Raw genomic sequence first — 23,135 nt, 5'->3', positions numbered from 1 at the left:
CCCTTCTCCCTCACGTGAAAAACGCATATTTTATGATTGGCTTTTTGCAAATATTAAAATGAATATTATATGTGTTGTGTTAGAAAGTAATGCTGTATTAATTCCTGTAAGAAGTGTGTTAAAAATAGTTTTACGTTATAACAAAATGTTAAAATAGAAACTATGCTATGTAGGATACTTCTTTTCTAAAGAAAGGACTCGCAGTGAGATAGCAGCCACAGGACACCTAAATCTTTCAGAGAAAGAGAATTTATTGCTCCACTATCAGGAGAAATTAACTTCTTCCCACCTCGCTCAGGCAGGACAACACCTTTAGGATTATGAGGAAGAGCTTGATGATGACCAGACAGAATCCTGTATTTGAATGGAATTTATGCAGCATGTATGAGGTGTATGAATATGGAACAGGCCATTGTTTTTAAGGGTTACTCCTCTGTTAACGTGTGTCCTTTTTCAGGCTTGTACTGCCCAGAAAAAGGTACCCAGACGCCCGTAACTCTTTGCTTCTATTGTCTCATATTGTCCTAATTCAAATTGTCCAAATTATTATTACTCTAATCGTATTACTATTTTTATAACCATTTTATCACTATTAAACTTCTAAAATTTTAAAAACGATTGGCATTTTTCACACACAGAAACCATGCTGCTCCCGCGGGTGGGACCCCCAATAAACCCTCATCTAATGAGCACCCTCAGAAGCTGTGTGGAGTCTCCTTGCCTGCCTGCTGCTACCAGTGAACAGACAGCTTAGGGGGCCCCCAGGGACCCCCCCAAAGAACAGCTGACCCACCCGTGTGGCGTTGGGGCCCACGTCCAGGTTGCTGATGATGTCCATCATGAAGCGCCGCATGGTCTCGAACTCGAAGGGGCGCACGCTGCGCGAGCTGTCGATCACAAACACGATGTCCAGGGGACCCGTCCTGCACTTCAGGCCTAGGGAGAAGGCAAAGAGAAGGCTCAGCCCTGTGGCTGTCTGCAGGGAGCAGAGAGAGCTCTGCCTGCTGGCTGGGGGTTGCTCATGAGGGATAGAGAGAGCAGCCCCCACAGACCGGCACCTTTCACTGCCCAGTGAATCCACAGAAGGTGGTGGCAGAGAGGAAGCAGGGCCAACAGGCTGGGGAGACATCCCCTGGCTGTGGATTCTTGTGGTTGTGTTTTTTAAGGGCAGAAAATGAGGCATTAAAAGCAAAGCTAAGGTGACACACTTGGCGGAGATTGAGCCAAAGAGTTTCTCTTGAGCATAAGGATGCTATCTCCAGTGCAAACTGGGAGTGTTCAGCAAGTGAAATAAACTTATTTTGCTGGGAGAATTGGGCCCTAATCATAAGGAAATGCTTTCAGTGTCTTTGGGATGATGCCAATCTCAGCTGCTCTGAAGGTCTCTGAGACATACCCGTTCCTTTCTCCATTTGGTGCCTTCATTGTTTTTAAACTAAAATTGATTTAGATCTCTCTGTCCTGAGAGGAGAGAGGCTGGAACCTCTGCTTTTGCTTTGTCTTCTGTACCTGGAGAATCAACCAAAGAGGAGACTTCTCCTTACAGCTGTGCCTCCTGCCAAGGTCACAGCCCATGGCCTGGAGGGTGACAAGACCTGGGCAGGGCTGTCACAGCTGAGGAGTGCCCAGAGCAAGCAACACCAGAGCCACCATGCTGGGGCCAGGAAGTTTGTGTCCCACTGCTGGGAGGGTCCTCCATCCTCCTGGGGATGCTCCCAAGGAAGAGGCATCATGTCCCCCCACATCACAGAGCAAACTGTCCTCTGAGGGCTCCACTGCCCCATGTCCTCACTTCCCTCCATGCACTCCCGACCAGCCAGGGCTCACCTGCAGGTTTTGGTCTGGCTTCCAGTGTTGTCAGGAGAAGCAGGAGGAGAGGGGTGAGAGGCAGGAGCTTCATGATGGCTCTGGGAGAGCACACAGTTCCAGTGCTGGAACGATGTGCTGCAGGGAGAAGACAAGGTGCAATCAGTGCTAAGGGTGAGCTCAGCCACAGGGCAACATTGGCCTGTGGTGGGTGTCCCCAGGCAGTGCCAAAAACCCTAAACAGCAGCAATTTTGACAGATCCATCCCCAAACTTCTCTGAATCCACATGGAATCTTTCCTGTTCCAAGGACTGGCAGTCTCAGCACAGCTCAATTTCATTACAGTAGCAGCACTCTGCCAAAGGATCTGATTTTCTGCTCTGGGTGGAGCTGGCCATTGGACAAGCCTTATTTTCACTTGCAAACCAGGCAGATGGGATGTTCAGCCAAATGCTTTTTCCCTGACTGTGTGGCTGTTCTCTGCAGCCAGTGGAGAATGGAAAAGCTGCACACAGGGATGCAGAGCACCAGCCCTCCTGATACTCCTGCACAGGAAGGGAAGCCCCCAGATGAAACACCAGCACAGACAACACCTGCTCACAAATCTCTCAAAGTAACTGGCAAAGATAATTTTTCCAAGAAGTTCCATTCCCTGCCTGTTTCCAAACTCCCTTGGGAGAGCAGAAGCCTCTGCAGGCAGAGGGTGTACGGGTGCCTGTGCAGGGGGCTCACCCCTGTCCCTCCAGGCAGATGCTGGGGGAAGCACTGCCAGCTGCTGCTCTCCTTCAATCACCTTGGGGTCCCCACCACTCTGCCACCAGCACTCTGCACCTCTCCCTGTCCTGGCTTTTCCAAGGGATTCTCTGCACCACAACAGTTTTTTCATGTCTTTAGGGTGGGATCAGTGGGGGAAAAGATATTTCAACTTGTTACCCAAAACCTCAGCTTCTCACTTCTCTCGCTCCCTGCCCACCTCTGCATTGTCTTGCCTTGCCTTTCCTGGCTCCTGCAGGGACATGGATTTATTTCATTTATTTTTATTCCAGCTCTGGTTGGAAAACCAAGGTGCTAGGGATGGAAATGCCACAGATAATGTGACTCTCCCCAGGATATGTGCGGTGCCAGGACTGGGCTCAGATACTGGAAGGGTGCTTTTAAGAAAAAACACACAAAAATCCATTTTATCGGTAGTTATCAGCCAGTATTTATTTACCCCAGGAGGTCTCAGGTGTAATTCATCACCAGGGTTGCTGTTTAATTGCTCAGTTGTTACGTGCAGCCCTGAACACCACGTCTTTGATAGCAGGGACACTGATAATAGGTTTCACAGCTGCATCTTAAAACTGTCTCAAGACTCAGTGTTCACACCTGGAAAACTGTATTAGAGAATTAGGAGGACAGAAAAGGGGTACTGGAGGGTACTGGGATCCAGAAGACCCGTCTCCAAGTGAGAGATGTGGCCTTTCCCTGGAGGGGAGAGCCCACCAGCCCGGGAACAGCGCGGGGCACAGTGACTCTGCAGAGCTGTGCAGGACCAGCAGGATCGCTCTGGCTGAGGGGATGAGCAGGGACAGCAGCCTGGCAGGTCTTCCCCAGGCGGCAGAGGTGAGTTTTGTGACCAGGATGGCTCAGACACCTGTGCCCCTCACCACAGGCAAGCACAGAGCCAACAGTTCTCCTCCTTCATCTTTGTTTCCCCTTTTATTTAACAGATTCTTCTTCCAGTACTGCTTCTTTCCCCTGGGAAAAAGCACTCACAAAACACTAAATATTTTTGGGACAGCTGTGCCACCTAGAACATTTCTGCAGTTCTCTTCTCTCCACACCTCCCTGCAGTGGCAGGCTGCTATGGAGCCTGTGTCTCACAGCATCCAGAGAGTTTTCAAAGACAGCCCAGAGGGAGGAATGAGCTGTCGGGCCAGGAACCAAGAAGGAGAAAACCAGTTCACAACTGATCTATTTTTAACTCATCTCAGGATTAATTTTTGGCTCTCCCCATGGCTGGAAGGGCTGATGCTGCCTGGACAGGGCAGGGCATGGCAGCTCAGTCATATTCTGTCCTGGCAGCAGAGACCAGGCTGGGACAGAGCCCTGATCCCTGATTCAATTTAACACCCAGTCCTGCCCCGGCAGCAAAGGGATGGGGAAGCAAAGATGATGGGACAGATGTCCCCCAGTATCTCTCCCACCACCCTGCTCGTGGCAACTTCCCTCTACCCTCACTTCCCTGGGGCTGACCTGCATCCCTGCAGAGGCACTGCTCCCACCCTGAGGGTCACAGCACCCCCTCCATGCCCTGCAGCAGTGGGAGGGCCGTGGGTGGGAAGGCAGCGGCTGGCAGGCAGGTGCTGCAGGGCAAGGCAAACACCACCTGCACTGCCAGAGACCTTGAGATAACACTGAGCTATAAAGGCAAAAAAATCCAGGCAAGGTGAGTGCTGCTGCCTGGGCTGGCTCAGCCAAACCCTGCAGACGAGCTGAGAGGGCATTTGGACCATTCCTGACATTTCTGAGCAACTCAGTGGCAGAAACAGTTATTGCTCTTCTCTGCTGAGGGAGAGGGTCAGTGTGTGATGCAAGGAGGGTGACCAAGGGGAGAGGCACATGTAAGGACTGAAGAGTCACCTCCTCTTCACTCTGCTCGTGATCTCAGCCAAGGAGGACATGGAGATGGATCCCCAGAGACAAACAGGTAAGCCAGCACACCTTCCCTGGGCACCTCCACTGGCAATGCTGCTCCCCAGGGCAACTGCATCCCTCCCTGCTCACCACTTGTCTGCTCTCCCTGCCAAATGCTGAGTCTCAGGAAAAACAGCCGCCTCAGGTTTCAGCGTGGCCTCCTTGGCAGCTCTCTCCTGGCTACAGGTTAACAGAAATACTCTGAATATTCCCCTTCTGGTTCATCCAGATGGTGGCAGGTTGGACCTGGGTGCACCCTGCCTTGGGCAAGGCCACAGGACAGGGCATGGCAGGGAGCAGGGTGAGGAATGCTGCCAGCTCCCTGCCCTCTCTGTTACAGGGGTGGGGGCTCTCTGTACAGAGCTGCAGAGGGGATGAGGCAGATGGGAAAGGAGAGGTGGCAGTGCATTCACAGCCCAAGAAAAGCCCTGACTGTAGTGTCACAAGGAAGAAAGCAGGTTGTGGACCAAGGCTATGGAGCTATGCTGGCTCCAGACCCTGCAAGAAGCCAGGACAAGAGCTCACTGCGAGCTGCAAGGAGTGAGGAAGAGCTGGGACTGTGGGACCAAGGGAGGAAGACTGAAGTGTGCCTTGCCCCAGGGGACAATGAAGCAACCAGAGCTACCTGGAGAGATGCAGACAACTTACATCATCCTGGAGGCACCTCTCGATGCCAAAATTTGTAGTAGAAACACAGACGAATTGCTGGCAGATGTATTTGCAAGACCTGCAAGCAGTGTGAAAGAATGAGGCCTGGGACAGCCTGGAGCTGGACCCACCCTCCCCTGGAGAGTTGCCCAAAGGTTGGTTTCTCCCAGCATCTCAAGGTGCTCTCTGCTTGCAGATGCCCAGCTCTCAGTGCTACCTCTGCTGCTCACAAGCTCTGAATCCACCCTCAGGACCATTTTACAGGCAGCATTGACCTTACACTCAATCACAGCTCCAAACAGCAGATGGGTGACAAAAGGCAAATCAGAGAGGACAGCAATGCAGTTTTCAGAGCAAGGAAGATTCAGGGACCACAAGCACATCCAGACTATGGAAATGGCAAGAATTTCCAGCCCAAAAGGGGTTTCTCCCCCCATTTAAGGATGGATGTGTACTTGGTTTTTTCCCAAACACAAGTGGGAGAAGCAACACAGACTCTTTCCAGGACATCACAGAGCTCTCTGGTTACAACTCCACGGCAGCTTGACTGGGCCAAGTGCCACCTGGAAGGACACGTTGTTTGAAAAACAGGGCTGTATTTCTCCAACAGCACATCAAGGCTCCAAACCCAACAGGAGCAAGTCAGCAGGAGTGCTGTAACAGGAAAGCCTTGCTGGATGCAGAAGGAACTTCTCTTTTGCTCTGCTTGCTCCCCACAAAAGCCTTTTCCCCATTTTATGATGGGACCCACTCCTGTATATTCACAGGGAGGGCAGGAGGAAGATATTTCTTGACCAGATCCTTTAGCAGTAAGAGATGTCTTTGACTCACAGCTCATGGACTCAAGACCTGGCAGGTTTATACTGTGACATGACATTTGAAATCCCCTTGGAGGAAATGCTGGGTGCAGCAATGGACAGAGCATCCCCTCCTAGATGTTTTCCCGAAAGCACACGGGGATTTTCTCTGCCTCAATCTATCTCTAAAAGTCCTCCCAGTGCTCTGCCACTCACCTGGCAGGAAAGCCTCTTGCCCAGACAGCCCTGCACTGAAACAAGCTGTACCTGGGCTGCTTCAGCAACAGCTGCCACAGATAAAAGCCACATTCACTTGCAAATTAAAATGTTAAAGATCTAGCCAAGAGGAAAACACATCTGCCAAATCTCCTTGTTCAACTAATCGTGTCAGAGATGGCTCCTGTTTCAGGACTGCTGGTGCCATTTCTCTGTTCCTCTCTGTGCCACTCAAAACCTTTAGGCTACACTTGTCCCCTGAGCTGCACAACAGGCAAACTCAGCCCTAACTGCTATTTTCAACAAAACTGGAGTACTCTGATTTTGATGAAGAGTGACCAACAGGAGACAGATCCACCTTACTGACTCTCTTTAAAAAGCAAATGCTCTTCTGCAAACAGGTCCTTGGAGGACAGCTGAGCTGGGCCAAGAGACTTCAAACCTTGGAGAGAAAGATGTCCTGGCCATCCAGAAGCTGACGCAGCAATCCATTGCCCAAGTTCTTGTTTGGGGAGGAAGGTGTTAGCATTTTTTTCCCCAGAAATATGCATGTTCAACCACAAAGGAAAAGTCATGGCCCAGATCAGCCACTGGGCTGCTGCAGAGTTTGTCAGCCAAGCTCCTGATGCAGCAGAGCTGGTATGAGATTGATAGTTACTAGCAGGACATCTGTCTCCCAGATCTGCTAGGACCACAATCCCCAGCTGACCTCAGGAAGTTTACATGGCACAGACAACCACAGAGACCGCCTGCTATTCCAGCCCAGCAATCACAGATTCATTGCCTGACCTCCTTCTCAAAGTCTTTATATCATATTTCTCACTCCAGAGATGTGACTCAATGTGTTGGCATAAGAAAACACACCAGGAGAATATTCTTGTGCCTCTCCCCTTTATCCTACCCATCCTGCTATGTGTTTAATTGAAATAGCAGAAAGTGAGGAACGTTTGGCAGCTGCAGAAAGGCACACTGGGACTTTTTGTCCCTCCTCAGAACTGAAAATCAAGTTCGTGTAGATAATTTTCACAGGGAGAACCTCAAAGGTAGCACAGGAAATGTCTCACACCCAAATTCACAGCTCCCACATCCCTCTGGCAGCAGGAGATCTGCTGTCCTGGGATCCCTCAGGAGATGCAGCAGAGGAGAGCTTCACCAGCAGCACAGTGGCTGTGGCTCCCTTCTGCCCATGCTGAAGAGCAGGTGACACTTTGGGGAAGCCATGTGAATGCCCAAAGGCAGTGTTTTTCCATGTGTGGAGCTTGCCCGATTTTCCAGCCCAGACAGAGACTCTTGTACAGGGAGTTATCTCTGCTCCCACTGGCTCCTGCCATAGAGCATGCACCCCTGTGGGCTCACAGACTGCACTCCAAGACTCCTGAACTTACACACTGCAAAGCACAACACAGCCCAGAGACAGAAAAGCTGAAGTCTGGAGAGAAACCAAGGTACTGCCACCTCTCTGCAAGGGAGAGCAGCTGAGCCCTATGGATTTCCCTGAGGGGCACCAGAGGGACCAGGCTAAGGGTGGACTCGTGTGCAAGCGGGGCTTGCAAGGTGAGAGGATCAGAAGTCTGCAGATAGACAGGCAAAGACAGAATATTGGTGGGGAAGATGGGTTCTGACTCCAGTGAAAAATGCCAGGAAGGACAAGCTGTGTTAGAACCAAGAAAGAGACTCAGGCACAGGATAAAACTCAGCCTGGAGCACCCCACATGGAAATGCTGCCATCGCTGTGAACCAGTCTCAGGAGTCTCCTGAGCACACACCTCTACCCTCTCCTGCTTTAACAGAGATGGTTTAAGTCCTTTTTATTTATCCAAGGCAGGAAAGAACCAAAGCCTTGTAAGAGCTGAAAACAATACCTGGCACCCAAAGGTACATCTGTGCTCTGAGTACCTACAGGGGGATGATGCTCACCAGCCCACAGCAGGTAATGGAGAGCACTGAGTCAGGGTCCCCAAGGCCAGCAGAACAGCAGAGCCCTTATGGCAGATGCACGAGCTCCTGAGGGAGCCCAAGTGCTCAGTTTGCAACTGTTTGGGCCCAAAGTGGAGAAAACAGGATTACTGAGAGGTAATGACAAGTGTCAGGAGTCACTCAGCCTCCTGGCTTGGCTGGAGGAGACATCTGGCACGAAAGGCCCCAAGGGGTGCAGGGGGAGCAGCAGACTTTTATAAGTTTCTTTATCAGCACCACTCCATCTATTTTTTTTTTTTGCTGTGTTTTTTCTAGGTCCCATTTATTCACTCACAGTAGGGCTTGTCTGTAAGTCCCGTGTGTGTGTGTGGATACTAACTCTATCCCCCCTCCATGTTTCAGCCCTATTCATCAGGCATTTGTAAATGGCATTTTATGAGTGCTGAGTTTTTAACAAGGCAGGCACACTGCTCCAGAGAGAACAAAGGGGCCCCTATTGGAAACTTTAAAGATGTTTAAACAAAGACTTCTCTTGAAAACCTTTAACCCCTAATGCCAACCTCAAGGGAAACGCTATGTTATGAGCAATGGGAGCACAAACATCTTCTGTGACCACAGATTTCCTACAACAGGCTGCCTTGTTGGCCACAGCTCCTCTGTTTGCTACAGCCACCAACCAGGGCAGCCCCTGAGCCCATCCTGTACTGAGCACATATGGTTTCTTTAATTCTTCAACAACAAATGAAAGTTACAACTTCCACAAAAATCAACAACAGCTTTTTCCCATTGGATGCAGCAATACCCTGCCTGCTTTGATAAACAGTGTTGTTTTACTGCAAACACCAAGATCTGCTGCCTGTTTCCAGAGGGAAGTTTGCATTTTGGATGAGGCTGAATTTATCCATATCCTGATGGCAAAGATCAGGGCTGAGATCTGAGAGATTTCCCCACCAACAGCTTTTTGCTGATATCAACAGCAATCTAATGAATTCCTGCAGAGAGATTGCAAGAATCTGCTTGTGAAATGCAGTTTCTACTTGTTATTGAGAACCTGCACACTCACTATCTGGGATTAATTGCTCCTAAAAATACAAATCTTTACAAACAGGAGATGCTACAGAGGGTCCCACAGGGAGAGGTCCCACAGGGAGAACTTCATAATAACTTTATAAATAATCTGGGTTTAAATGAAGCAAAAATCCAGTCTGATATAGCAAAAGAGGCAAAGCCCCATGCTTTGTCTCAGAGTTGGGTCTGAGAACAGGTCCCTCTCCTGGACCCCTGCTCCCCTCACCAGTGCACACATGGTGGCTTCTATTAACACGGGACAGTCCCGTTTCCCTGCCAGCCTCCTTAACCACTCTGCAGCCCACCTCCTGGATGGATTCAGCAGCTCTCTGCTCCACAGCAAAGGCTGTCCCTGCAGAATGAGGGGCAAAACCCCAGCAGAGCACATACCACCACCACAGCGTGTATCTGCTCAGCTCCACACAGCTCACTCAAGTACATGTCCACACAAACACAATGAGTGCAGAATAATCTGATTTTCCAAACAAGTTTTCCCATGTAATTGCTTGGAACAGAAGTGCCCAAAGCTAATTTTATCCTGTGAAACAATTGGAATGATAAGCCAAAGGTGGGTGATTGCTTGTGCAAACGAGTATGCACAGATGCAATTTTCCAGTCGTGCAGAAACAAACTTAGGGTACACCTCCGAGCTTATCTTTCTGCAGGATCTCGATTTCCTGCTGCTCAGTACGCCTTGCCCAGGTGTACCAGACCTTATTACTCTCTGCTAAGAGATCCTCGGTTGTATAAGCAGGGACCTGCCCGACAGGTAGGCAAAAGGCGAGCAGGGCAGGCAGCAGGAGCCATCCCGGCAGCGGGAAGAGCTCACATCGCTCACATAGCACCGCGGGACCGAGCGGGTACCGTGCCCCGGCACCGCCGCGGGGCCAAGCCCGTGCGGCCGGGGGTCGGGAAGGCTCCAGCCCGCAGACGGGAGGAAAAACCCTTCGGGACTAAGGATACGCTTTTCCCCTCTTCCCGGCTTTGCTCTCTGCTCCTGGCGCCCAGGATCGCCGCTCCCCTTCCTGCCAGCCCCGCTCCAAGGAAAAGCCCCCTCGGAGGGTGCCAATGTCCGCGGCAGCGCTCGGCGCCGCGCACAGCCCCGCCGGGCCGGGCTGGGACCGGGACAGGAATCGGGATCGGGATCGGGACCGGACTCACCCGCACCCTCCTCACCCTCCTCCTCTCCTGTCCTCTCCGCAGGAGCGGCGGTGCCCGCGGAGCCCCTGACTCACCCGTGCCGGCCGCGGAGCCGCTCCCCGCCGCGCTGCTGGCTCAGGTACGCGGTGCGGGCGGTGCGGGGCGGCGGCAGCGCTGGGGCCCCGCCGGCTTTAACGGGGCGGGGGAGCGGGGGGGCGGCGGGGCGGGCACGGCCCGGCCCCGGGGCAGCGCTGGGAGCGGGGGGGACCCGGGGGCTCCCACCTGCCCCCGCCCCGCCGAGCGCGGCCCCGCGGGAGCTGCGCGCAGGTGGAGCCGGCACCGGAGGGTGCGCGGCCCGGTACGGCCGTGGGCTCACCGGCGTGGAGGGCCCTGCTGCTTTTAGAGTTTATTTTAATTTTTCTTTATTTTTCTCTGTTTTCCCATTTTTACCCCTTTATTTCTCTTCTTTTTTTTGTTTTTATTCTTAATTTTATTTTTTCTCTATTTTATTGTTCTTTTTTATCTTTTTTTTTCTTTATTTTATCTATTTCTTCTCCTTTGCTTTTTTCTTTGTTTTATATTTTTATTATTTTCTCCTTTTAAATTTTTTTTACCCTTTTCTTGTCTCTTCTCCTGCTGGGGGAATGCCCTTGGGAGCCCCATAAACTCAAAAGTTCATGGAAAAAGGAGAGTCTAAGCTTAATATCCATTTGACTTACAATGCCCTGGAAGTTTAGGAACATCAGCAGGTAGTGGCTGCAGTGTGGGGAGGTGACTTTGAGCCAGGAAATTGCAGAGCAGAGCTTGGAGGGCTGTAGAGCCTCAGGTTAAACTTCCATCAAGAAGGTCAACTGATGTGCATTGGAGATCATCAGCAGAGGCTTCTAGGAAACCCTGGAATAGATCTTCCCAGTCCCCCACCTCTCCCAGCACTTAGATCAATCTGGTGGTGGCAGGAACCACCTTTAGTGCTTTATAGGACTGTGTCATGGTGCTTTAACAGCAATTCCTTTCCTCCTTGCACACCAGGAACAGAGAAAGGGGACTCTGGTAAATTACCCCCACACTGTCTGAATGTTCTAGCAGATGTGCCAATGCTGTTTTATCAAACTTGGGTGTTTTGGGGGTGTTGGTGCTGCTGGGGTGCCCAGCCCAGCTGGCCCCTGCTCCCTGCAGAGCTCAGTGCCACAGGCTGTTCGTGCTTCCTGCTCTCGGCCGCTGTTTGCCCTTGGTGTGGTCGATGAATCCCCCAGGCCTAGAAAAGGCTGAATTTCACTTGTGTGTGCAGTGAGGAAAATACAGGATTTATAAATACCCATGCATATACAAGGGCTGTGGGTTGGGTTGGTCTGGATTAAAGGAGGTATTGAAAAATGAGGGAAGCCAGAAACTGCAGGCTTCTCATTTCTGTGATTTCTAATGGCTTTTCCTTTTGCATAAACATTGCCTTGACTCCATACCCAAGAGCACTGCAGGCGTTTTCTCCCCTGATCTGCACAAAATATAACCCAGACCTCTAAAATGGATATTTTTTATTAGGATGTTTGGTTTCCCCAAACTGAGGGAAGAACAGTTGCCCTCTGTGGCAGCAAGTCCCCAGCAAGCTTCAGGGCAGCTGTGTCCTGAGCAAGGCAAACCACAGCTCCTTTTTTGGGGGGAAAAAGCAGCAAATTAGGTCTCTGCACTTCAATTCAGTGCTACCTGCACTTGGGGACACTGTTACTGTGAGTTCCAGTTCTTGTATAAAGAGGTGATTTGAAGACCCAGTTTTTAAACAATAGCTGCCAGGATTGTATTTTGGTCTCCAGAGTTGGGTACTTTCATTCCCAGGGGACCAAACATATCAGATCCCTTCCTGAGCAGACTGAGCTGGTGGAGCTCACTGAACTGAAAGGCAGCAGGGCAGAGGGCAGTTTGCTTCTCCCAGTGCCTGTAAAGCGCTTTTTCTCCTGCTGTGGTTGCCCAAGGGTGTGCACACAGAAGGTGATGTGTGGAGCAGGGCATGTCCCACACAGGGAGCAGCATTCCCCAGCTGGAGGCAGGACAAGGCACTGAGTGATGCCCCTGAACACTTGCTGCTGGGAGGGAGAGGGATAATTTTCAGCTGTGGTGTTAAACATCAGTTCTCCTAAAATCAGCCGTGGGACTGTGGGGTCCAACCCTACCAAAGCCTCCCGGCGCCTGCCTGGGCTCCCTGTGTGCCCACATGAAACAGCCCTGTGCAAGGTGGTCCAGCTGTGTGACTCCTGTGGAAAGCACACAGAGCACTCCTCCTTTTCTGCTTCATTTCCCGTGGGAGAGGGCACAGCAACCCAGCCAGGGCTTGCAAATCCCCCGGGGTACGCTGGGTCTCTCCCACCTCAAGCAGCAGGGCAGAGCCACCCTAGAGATGCACCACAAATGCACTCACACCCTCTCCCGAGGCACATCCTGACCTAGGCAAAGGAAAAGCCTTGGTAAGTGGTGCCAGGCTGAGCAGGGAAGGGGAAAGGCTTACAGAAACCAGTGTAGGAGAAAGGTGGTGGATCCCCCCTTGCTCCCCCCCCACCTTTTTCTACATAATGCCCAACTGTGTGGAGAGCAGCTGAGCCCCAGCCAAGACCTCAGGCTCTGAAAAGGCAGCTTTTAGTGAGAGCTGTGAGAGCCCAGCCCGTGTGGTGCTGCTAACATGACACTGAACTAACACTGCACTACAACGTAAGCATTTTAATAATTTAATATAATAAATGTCAGAAGGAGTGAATAATTCTCTGTAACCCTGAGGAGGCTGTAGGTGCCAGAAGGAGCCAAGTGGGCACACTGAGCTGCTTTAGCAATAGCCCTTTGACTCTCTGAAGAGAAATTTATAGCAGATGATGGACGCTGGGTGGTCACCTCTGTGGGCAGAATGGCAAGCACTGTTCAGGAGTGCGTCACTGACACAATCTAGCCCCAAAATTTGGGAGGCAAGGGCTGCAGAGAAGGGACAAAGAAAAGGAAGGTAAGTTTCTAGGTAGTTGTTCCTCCAGCTGCACATCAAATCTGAAGAGCTCCCATCTGTGTACCTGCCTTTGGCATGAACATTCCCCCTTCAAGCAGTAAGTAGCATGTGGGTAATTGTTCCAGAAGGTTCTTTAATCAGCTCCAGGCAGTGACCCACGTGCCTCTGGAATTATGCAGGGATACCTGCACAAGCCTGGCTCTGCCCTGAGCCAGTGCTGCAGGAGGCTCTGCAGAGCAGGCATTGCTGCTGCCCACGCTGTCAGCACACGTCTTAATCCACAGCTCCTGGCAATTTGCTCCTGAACACTCCCTGCCACTGCCTGGCCTCTGTGCCAAGCTGTTCCACACTTTGCCAAGGGGTCAGTGGCAGAGGAGCCCCACAGGGAGACCCCGAACAGTTTGGATGGGCACTGGTGACTGCATTGGTGACACTAACGGGGATGGAGCATGTGACTTTGCAGCTGAGACACAAGGACCCAGAGCTGCACTCCTAATTTTACACAGCACACTGAACGATGAGACTCACCAGGAAAAAATTCACACACCCAGCCTGGTTCTTCCCTGCTGTGTGCCCGTTGTCTCTGACAAACTGAGGGTGAAATGCTACTGAGCAGAGCCAGCAAGGTTCAGTACTCATTTAACACTGTGTTAGTTAATTTAACACTGCAGTAGTGTAAAAGGGTGTCCAGGGTCAGGCCAATTTCCTTGATACATTTCCATATTTATCCCAATCACAATCAGTTGTTCTGAAAAAAAAAAAAAAAAGAAAGAAAAAAACTAACAAAATCAACCAAAAAAAAAAAAAAAAGAAAAAGAAAAACTCAAAACCAAACCCAGATTTTGCTGAGAGATTCCCAAATAGTGCTTTTATATGAAAGGAAAAATAGCAAAGGCAGATCAAAGCTGAAATCACACCATTGCTTGGCAGCAGAGGAGTGAAACAGCTGCAGATTGCCACTATGGAAAAAGATTAAATAACTTTCTTATGGGATCTCTTTGGCTGTGCAAAGATATAAAATATTCATTGGCTAGAAAGGGGAGTGAAACCTCAGCAAGACTAAGTGACCCACCCTGGAGCAGCCACTGGTTGCTAAAGCTCTGCTTCAGTGTGCTGGAGTGCTGGAGCAGGAGTCTCCCAGCACCTGGATGGAGGGAACAGGTACAGCCTTGGCAAAGGAGCTGCTCCTGCTTTGCCATGAGTGCTGTGGGCTGAGCCAGGGCTAAACCCAGGGGCCTGTGCTGGCAGCAGCTCTGGGGCTGCCACAAGAGCAGAGCCTGGTGGCAGCCTGTGCTCTGCAGTCAGGAATGGCCATAAAACATTCATTTTCCAGGCACAGAGTAGCAGTTAATGCTGTGGGTGACACTGACACTGGCCCTGGATGTAAATCTGATTCTGGCAGGGCTCTGGTAATTTATGTTTACTAGCTAACACATCTAGGATAAGGAACTGGGAACAAGGAGGGCAGGAGATTATATTGCCCCTCTAGTAAGCTAACAGAGCACATCTGTGCAGTGCAAAGTGTCAGGTCCCCCTGGCACTGCTCAGAGAAGACACTGGGTATGTATTTGTTTATAGGGACATGTGTTTTTCTTCCTCATACAACAGCAAGGCATCAGCTCCATCCAAAGGTGGGAAAACTGGAACTGAAATGTGTTTAAAGTGAATTGCAACATGGTGCTAAAAGCTGTAAGGGGCACAGCCTTTTTAAAGAATTGCACTGTGAAGAACAGAGCTGGCAGGCAGACTCTTCTGGCAGGTTGCTTGGGGTGACTGTGTGCAGCTTCTCTCCCTGGGAGCCTGCTCTGTCCTCTGAACCCAGAGGAGCTCACCATGAGGAGCCTGCCTTGGGGTGATGGCAGGACCAGACCTACCTATCTTCACACATCTGATCATTTATGCTCTCAACTTTTCTCCATTTCTAGCCCATTTGAGAGGAAGAGAGGCTGTGTTTAATGGGAATGCTCCCCTGCACATCTCTTGGAAGTTCCTCCTTGGGTGGCCATGCCTGATACCCCTAGTGTCAGCCCTTTTCCCCCAGTGCTGCCCTCAGCCCCCAGATGCTCTCTCACAGTTACTCTGCCCTGTGTTCTCCACTGTGGCTGGGGCTTCCCAGCCTTCTCTGAGACTGCTTTGCCTCTGTCTCTGGTAGGAGAGTCATTAACCAGGCTGGGTCCCCTCAGTAGCAGCAATGTTCCCAGTGACCACATTGACAGATGTGCCAAGGAGGGACTCCTACACAGGCACCTCCTCTTCCTTCTCCTCTGGTTTCATCTTATCCAGTCAAACATCCCAAACTCAGGCAATGCTCCTGTCTCAGGCTCAGGGGGTTTAGGGGCTCAGGCAATGCTCCTGTCTCAGGCTCAGGGGGTTTAGGGGCTTTCAGCAGGGCAGGAGCAGGTGTTGTTCAGGGAGTGGTGCTCCACAGCTGACATCCCAGAGCTCTCCCCCCTTACACACATGTCCCAGGTGGCAGAGCAGGGCATCTCAGACCCACCTTATCTCTCTCCAACTGGTTAAAACCCAGCCTACCGAGTTAGCAGAGTTACATGCCAGGTGCCTGAGAACTCCTTCTAGTTAATAGAGCAGAAACAATCAGCAGAACCACCTACTCCCTAGGTCTCAGAGAAAATTGCAGCTATTTTCACCCAACATCCCTTGCAGAACCCAATGAGTTGCTCCACCTCACATGGCAGCTCCCAGCTGCACTCACAGCTCAGTAGCATCACTGCCCAGCTCACCCAAAAGCCATACAGCAACAAGCACATCAGGCTGAGAAACAAATTAATAATCAGAGCACAGCCACCATTGCATGGGGCTGGAAGTCTTAGAAATGCCCTGTGTGTGTTTGGTGGCAAACTAATGGAGCAGTTACTCCATTACCCTAACTTTTATTTTTCAATGCCAGCCTCACTCTCAGAGCAGCTAAGCTGCAGTTCCTTCTGATGGGAAAGCATTTCCACCTTGCCCACCCCATCAGGCTGGGCATGGAGGGAGCTCCTTGCTCCCTGCAGGGCTGGGCAGGAGCTGGCTCTGGTGCCCCAGTGCCAGGGAAATTGTGTCTTGCAGACCCAAGCCATGCCAAGGCAGCCTGCTCCAGGACAGCGTGAGGAGGTACCTGCAGCTGCCAGCAGACCAGACAGTGCTGATCCTGCATGCCAAGGTGGCACAGAAGTCCTATGGCAACGAAAAAAGGTGGGGGATTGTCAGCACAAGGGGCCAGGACCAAGCAATAAGTTACACAATCTCCATCTATTGTACAAGGCTGATTGTTATTTACTAAGAAACCCATGCTTTTATGCCCTAGTTTGCTACAGGTTGACCTAACTGGTCCTCCAATCAAAACACCCTCACCACTGGCTAATTAAGAAACCACCCTTTGGTAAACAAATCTCCATAACACATTCCACATGTTCACCATACCAGGTGCAGCAAGTTAATGTAAGAATTGTTTCTCATTCTTTTCTCTGATCCTCTCACAGACTCTCCCAGAATGATCCTGGTAATGTTCTGTGTTTCTCTCCGTGGCCAGAGAGCTGCTGCCACAGGAGATAGTCCCAGCTTCCCTGATAGCCACTTCTAAACCCAGCTACCTAAAGCCTGATTTCAGCCTTGCTGGATTTCCCTGATCTAAGCTGGTGAAACAAATTATCCCCTCTGCATCCACTCATGACATCTTTGCATCCAAAGCTATCATTTAGTCTCCACGAATTGAATAACACAAGAAAGATATTAGCTCCACCCTGCATCCATCCCAGTTAGACATTCCCAGTGGGTAGGTTCTTTCCATGCAGCAGTAAAGAAAGACAAAGTAGAAGTCAAGATTCTGTTCAAATCTCACCCCCCAAGAAGGAAAGGCTGGTGTTTTAACTGCCCTCTAACTCTTGTCTTAAAATCAGCACAGCCACAGCAGGGACTGGGCCGTTTCCATCAATGCCAGTGGGCTCCAAAAAGCTGCTATTTTTGAAAATTCTTCCCACACTGAGCACCTTGAGGTTCTGGCTTGAATCTCCAAAATTGCCACTCCCTGGCAGTGACGTCAGGCTGCGGCACTGCGATGTAATTAATCCTCCATTAATCCTTGGGCTATAAATACTGCTCCCTTATTACCCAGCGTGGAACAGCTGTGAGGCAACGAGCTCAGCCTCCAAGGTGGAACCACCCAGACCCCAGGAGACAGCTCTGGGATGGGCTGAAAGTTCTCACCACATCCAGTCTCCTGCCAGGGGCTGCTGGTCCACAGGTAAAAAAGTTATTTCACGACTGAATCTTCCAGCCAGGAGGGAGCCCTCTCATCTCAGCCTCTTTCCTCTGCTCCTGACACCATGCAAGGGGTGAAAATCAGATGCCAGTCTGAAAAGGGAGAGAAAAACCTACACAGAGCTCCCAAGTTAAAATTTGAAGGTGCTGCTGGCATTTTCCTTAATAATGGGAGTCAGGGGCCTGTGCTGTGGATGAGTTGTTTAAATAAACTTGTACCTCCAGGGCTCCAAAATATCCAACCCCCCTGCACTGGTGTTTTCTCTGCTAGTGCTTTACCTAGAATCCATAGAGGATGAATTTACACCATTCACACAAGTGCAAAGACAGTGGAAACCCAAATAAAACACAGGAAAATGGGCTTCCAAACTCCTGGCTATAGATTTATTTGCACTGGGCTGCAGAACTGATTGTGAATGCAAACTCTGTTCCCAGCCTGCTGAAACTCCCACATGGCAGTCAGGCAGGGGCAGGCTCTGATGGCTCCGTGTCTCTGGGGGAGCTGGGGGTGCCAGGGTCCCTGTCCTCCCATCCCAGGGCCATCCTGTCACTGGTGGGATCCTGGCCACAGTGGCACCACCAGATGTGGCAGCTGCTGAGGCTGGAAGCAGGCACTGGAGGAGGTGCAGGGCAGAGGGTCCCCAGCCCCTGGCTGAGTTCCACGTGCCTCCCGGGGTGCAGGGGTGCCCCCAGTGCTGCTGATCCCCAGTGAAGGTCTCTGCTCTCAGCACAGCCATGCAGCCACTCCTGAGCACCTTCTCAGGGTGCTGAAGGGCAGTGAGAAAATGCCCTCTGGTCTCTGCAGGTTTTTCTGCCCCCCACCTTGTGTTTACCTGAGCGGGCCGGGATGGAAGTTAAAGCAGGAGCAGATAAAAGGTGAGCAGAGCCCTGGACTTCTCCTCCCTCCCTTCCTGCACCATGGAAAGCTGCCCTCTGCCTATGCAAAGGGGATAGTGAGTCTGTTTATGTTGGTTTTGGCCCCCCAAACTCCTTTCCTTCTCAAGCCTGAAATCCAGACCCAGGGAGGGCTGGGGCTTGGTCATGCTCTGCTCCTGGAGAAGCTGAGCCTGTGCAGGGGGCTGGAAGGTTCTTCTCCTTGTCTCTTCCAGCCAGGGACCTGGGAGAGGCTGGATTTCGGGTGTGTGGGTACATGGGGCTGGACAGCATGGGCAGCAGCCTGCTGGAGACCCAGAAGCTGAGCTTTGAGGAGCAGCCAGATGCAAAGGTAAAGCCTGTGGCTCCTTGGGGCTGTGGGGATCCCTCTCATGCAGGGGCTGGGCTGTCACCAGCAGCACCCCACACCCTGGGATGTCACAGCCTCCCCATCCTCAGGATGTCTTTCTTCCTTCCATAACTTCTTTCTTCTTAGCCATAACTCCCCACTCCCACTCTGCCAGCCTGTTGTAGCATGTGTAGCAATCCAGGTAGCCCAAAGATCCCTGTCTTTCTCTGGAACCATCTTTTCAGGTCGACAGCCCTGTGGCTGTCAAAATCTGCACAGCTCCCTCAGCCCTGGTTCCTTCTCCTGATGAGCAGCACTGCTGCTTGTCACAAAATTAAAGCCTGGTCCTTCATTTGTAGATAAATAGGGTTAAAAAAATGCCCCAGTTGATCCCAAAGTTCAAATCCTTCAGCAGAGCTCTGGCTTCTTTTGATTGGAGAGGAAAAAAAGGAGAACCAGCATTATCTGGGGTCCCTGAAGAGCACGGGGTCTGAGGCAGGCCAGGAACCTCACAGAAAGAGCCTTTGTCCACAGTGCTTGCCTTGCTGCTAAGGCACAGCATATCGGCCAGGATGAGGGAAACCATAAACCCAGGGTGATTTCTCATGTTATGTGGGATAAATCACACATGAACATTCATTTCCATAAGGAATACTCTGCCCCCAGTGTAAATAAAGCCTCTGCTGATCCCCAGCTCTTCATTCCACCTGTAATAACATCTCTGGTCGTTTCTCCCTTTAAATGAACCCGGGGCTCGTTGAAAGGGCGCTATTATGTCCTTGTGGGGTGGTGAGGAGGGTGAGGAGGGCTGGTGGGGCTGGGCTGGAGCTGCTGGCAGCCCCTCTGTGCCCCTGGCAGGGGTTCAGCTGTGCCAAGGCCCTGTACATCTCGGACACGGACAAGCGCAAGCATTTCCGCCTGGTCCTGAAGCTCTTCTTCAGCAACGGGCAGGAGATCGGCACCTTCCACAGCAAACTCATCAAGGTCATCTCCAAACCCTCGCAGAAGAAGCAGTCCCTGAAGAACACGGACCGTGAGTGGCTCTGTGGGGAGGGAGGTGGGTGCCAGCCCAGCGTGGGATGCTCTCTGCTCACAGCTTGGCTCTGGAGTGGTCCAGGCGGGACCCAAACATTGCAGTGCTGTGAGGGTCCCACCGAGGGGAGAGAATGATGCATCTGACTCCATGGATATCAGAATTCTAATTAATTACTTTATCATATTATATAATTATATACATCTAAAACTGAATCTGCCAAGCACTCAACCCTGCACACAACTGCTCACACTGCCCAGAATCTGTGACTGTCACCTGACAATCTGCACACACACTTGGCCCTGATAGGCCAAGGAAACAAAACACCATCACTCTGGGTAAACAATCTCCATGTTGCATTCTATTTTTGCACAAACACAGGCACAGCAAATGGTATGAATTGGCCTTTCCTTCTCTGAGGTTCAGAGAATGTGAATCCCAGAAATATTCTCGGGAAGAACTGTGCCTTGCTTTTCTCTGTGAGGAGAAATGTGGGTACCCACAAAGCCCATGGGAACTCCCAAAAGAGGAGGTATCTGACACAGTGATGTCTCACTTCCAAATGATTCACCCAGCACGGGCTGTCATGCCCTGATGCCAATGTGGTCCCCACACCATGGGCCTCACCCCACTCACACAGAGGGGAAGGCAGTGGGGAGGGTGTTGGCTGCTGGGTACCCCAGGAACCAGAGCTTGTCCTCGCTGGGCTTGACAGAGCCATATTTAGTCCTGGCAAGCACTAACCCGGGCACCTCTCCCCACAGTCTGCATCTCCTCAGGCTCCAAAGTGTCCCTCTTCAACCGCCTGCGCTCCCAGACCGTCAGCACCCGGTACCTGTCTGTGGAGGGAGGAGCCTTCATCGCCAGCGCCCGGCAGTGGGCAGCCTTCACCCTCCACCTGGGTAAGGACCCTCGGGGGACACTGATGCCCCCATGCCTCCAGCCCTGGCTCTCCCGTCCTGCAAAGCCAGTTCTTGGGGCAAAAGGCATGGGAATTAGCCTGGGGGTGCAGGAATCTGGCTCAGTCTCACCTCTGCCCGGCATTCCTGGTGTGTCTCTGGACGTTTCCCACTGGTTTTGAGGACACAGAGGCCGTGACCAGGGCTGTACTGGTCTGGAGGTTTACAAATCCAAGCAAGGGATTGTCTAGAAGAGACCAGAGCCCAACAGTATTCCTGCCCTGCAAGGTACTGCATCCCCATCCTGCTCTCCCGGGCTGGGCTCCTAGGGAATGATGCTCTCTCCAAGCAGTGGAAGCCGTAAAACACCAGCGGGAGCAGGGCCAGACCTGTGCCTAGCTGGGTTAACCAGCTCCCCGGGCTGACTGCCTCTCTCCCTCCCGGGCAGCCGACGAGCGCTGCAGCCGCAGCGAGTTCCCCCTGCGGGAAGGGTACATCCGCTACGGCTCCGTGGTCCAGCTGGTCTGCACGGCCACCGGCGTCACCCTGCCGCCCCTGGTAAGCTCCGTGCCTGCGCTGTCAGCGCACAGACCCGGCCGCTCACGGCTCCGAGCGGCGGGGCCGTGCCGGGGATCCACATCAGGGATCCACGCCGGGGATGCTGCTGCCCACAGATCATCCGGAAGGTGATGAAGCAGTACGCCATGCTGGATGTGGATGAGCCCATCTCCCAGCTCCACAAGTGTGCCTTCCAGCTGCAGGGCAGTGACCGCATGTACCTGTGTCTCTCCACAGACAAGGTGATCCAGTTCCAGGTATGGCAGTGCAGGAGCAGGGTGCTTGCTGTCATCTCTCCAAGCTCCTGTGTTGCATCAGGCTGGCCAGCATGGCACTGGGAGGGTTCTTGCATCCAAACTCGGGCCTGAATCATGGCAAAGCTTTAGTGGGGACACTGGAACTGAGGTCTTTGGAAAGGAATCACAATCCCCATTTCCCCATAAGCAAAGCAGTCACTTGCTGGAACAGAGACACTGAGGGCAGAAGCCAGACATCCCAGCCCCATTCCCCACCACCTCCCCTGCAGCGTGTTTGGAGCTCTGACACTCTCCACAGGCATCTCCCTGCCCGAAGGAAGCCAACAGGGAGCTGCTGAACGACGGCTCGTGCTGGACCATCATCAGCACGGAGACAGTGGAGTACACCTTCAGCGAGAGCCTGGCGTGCGTGCGCGAGCCCGTCAGCCCCGTGCCGCTGATCGCTGCCCTGCAGGTAGGCACAGCCTCGGGCTGTCCCCCCTGTCACCTGCCTGCCTCCTGCCCCTGAGCCCTTGCACCCCCTGGCACCTCCCATTCTCAGGTGGGAATGAGATGCACAGGCAGAGCAGCCCGTAGGAGAAGGAGTCTGGCTTCATAGCCCACCCAGCCCTGCCATGCCCTCTGCCCGTCACAGCTCACAGGTGGTGGGGACGTGGCCATGCTGGAGGTGCAGGGGGAGTATTTCCATGCACACCTCAAGGTCTGGTTCGGAGATGTGGAAGCAGAGACCATGTACAGGTAACGTGAATAGGGGAGCTGAAGGCAGGGAACAGCAGCCAGGTGTGGGCTGTGCTGGGTGGACCTGGGAAGGAGGTGGCTGCAGACCTTGGGGACAAGGACACTTGCACTGCCCATCCTGCAGGAGCAAACACGAGCACTGCAAGCAGTGGTAGGAATGAGTCTGGTGCCTGCTCTCTGCCCTGACTGCAGTCTGGCCATAGCCATGGGTGGGGGACAATGGGGATTTCAGGCAACTGCAAACAACCAAGCAGCCCTGGCAGAGAGGAATGAAAGACTGGGAGGAGTGGGGGAACTGGCTGGAGGCTTCACACTGAGCTCCAGGTTGGAGGAGAAGTGCAGTCACTCACTGCTGGCTACTCCTGCATAGGACCTTCCCTGGTTAATGCACGTTTTCCTCTCCTGCCCTGTTGCTAGGAGCCCCAAGTCCCTTGTGTGTGTGGTCCCTGATGTCTCTGCCTTCGGCAGCGACTGGAGGTGGCTGCGCTATCCCATCACAGTCCCACTCCTGCTGATCAGGGACGATGGCCTCATCTACTCCAGCTCCTTCACATTTACCTACACCCCAGAGCAGAGCTGCATCCCAGGGCAGCAGGTCCTCTCAGATGTTCCCCAGGACTCGGACAAATTACTTGACAGTATCCATCAGGAATTTACCAGGACCAACTTCCACCTCTTCATGCAGACCTAGCAGGCTGGGCAGGAACAGGCTTGGCCTCACTGCTGGCCTAGGGAAGGGGAACAGCCCTGAGCCGTGCTGGGGAGGCTCATCCAGGGCTTGGGGTGGCCCTGCCAAAGGGTCCTCCCCATTCACTGAACACACACCATGCTCCTGTGATTTACTGATTTATCTCCTTCTCACAGCAGCATCTCACACTGCTGAGATCTCACATGAGAGCATCAATAAATCAGGCTTG

At 52.2% G+C, this 23,135-nt stretch overlaps 2 protein-coding genes across 3 annotated transcripts in view; one reads left to right on the top strand and one right to left on the bottom strand.

The window, feature by feature from the left end:
- The window catches only part of MATN4 (matrilin 4), a 16,270-nt gene extending 5,782 nt beyond the window's left edge, over nucleotides 1–10,488 (bottom strand). Inside the window, exons 1-3 of one of the 2 annotated variants that reach the window (XM_059862953.1) lie at nucleotides 10,367–10,488; nucleotides 1,828–1,944; nucleotides 794–936 (exon numbers count right to left, since the gene is read on the bottom strand). In XM_059862953.1, coding sequence (XP_059718936.1) covers nucleotides 794–936; nucleotides 1,828–1,900 — 216 coding nt within the window. In that variant the 5' untranslated portion in view covers nucleotides 1,901–1,944; nucleotides 10,367–10,488. Of the gene's footprint in view, nucleotides 1–793; nucleotides 937–1,827; nucleotides 1,945–10,292 lie in introns of both variants that reach the window. The other variant, XM_059862954.1, reaches the window with a different exon arrangement.
- RBPJL (recombination signal binding protein for immunoglobulin kappa J region like) lies at nucleotides 4,262–23,135 on the top strand. The gene is made up of 12 exons (XM_059862955.1): nucleotides 4,262–4,498; nucleotides 10,335–10,410; nucleotides 16,321–16,446; nucleotides 18,317–18,387; nucleotides 18,621–18,736; nucleotides 19,592–19,766; nucleotides 20,531–20,668; nucleotides 21,114–21,223; nucleotides 21,340–21,480; nucleotides 21,779–21,934; nucleotides 22,115–22,218; nucleotides 22,636–23,135. The coding sequence occupies exons 1-12, from the start codon at nucleotides 4,471–4,473 to the stop codon at nucleotides 22,907–22,909; spliced, it is 1,515 nt and encodes a 504-aa protein (XP_059718938.1). The 5' UTR covers nucleotides 4,262–4,470; the 3' UTR covers nucleotides 22,910–23,135.

Source organism: Haemorhous mexicanus, chromosome 18 (genome assembly GCF_027477595.1).
Source record: "Haemorhous mexicanus isolate bHaeMex1 chromosome 18, bHaeMex1.pri, whole genome shotgun sequence".
NCBI classification, from domain to species: Eukaryota; Metazoa; Chordata; class Aves; order Passeriformes; family Fringillidae; genus Haemorhous; species Haemorhous mexicanus.
The sequence above is the reverse complement of the archived record's forward strand: the minus strand, read 5'-3'. Positions and strand labels throughout refer to the sequence as shown.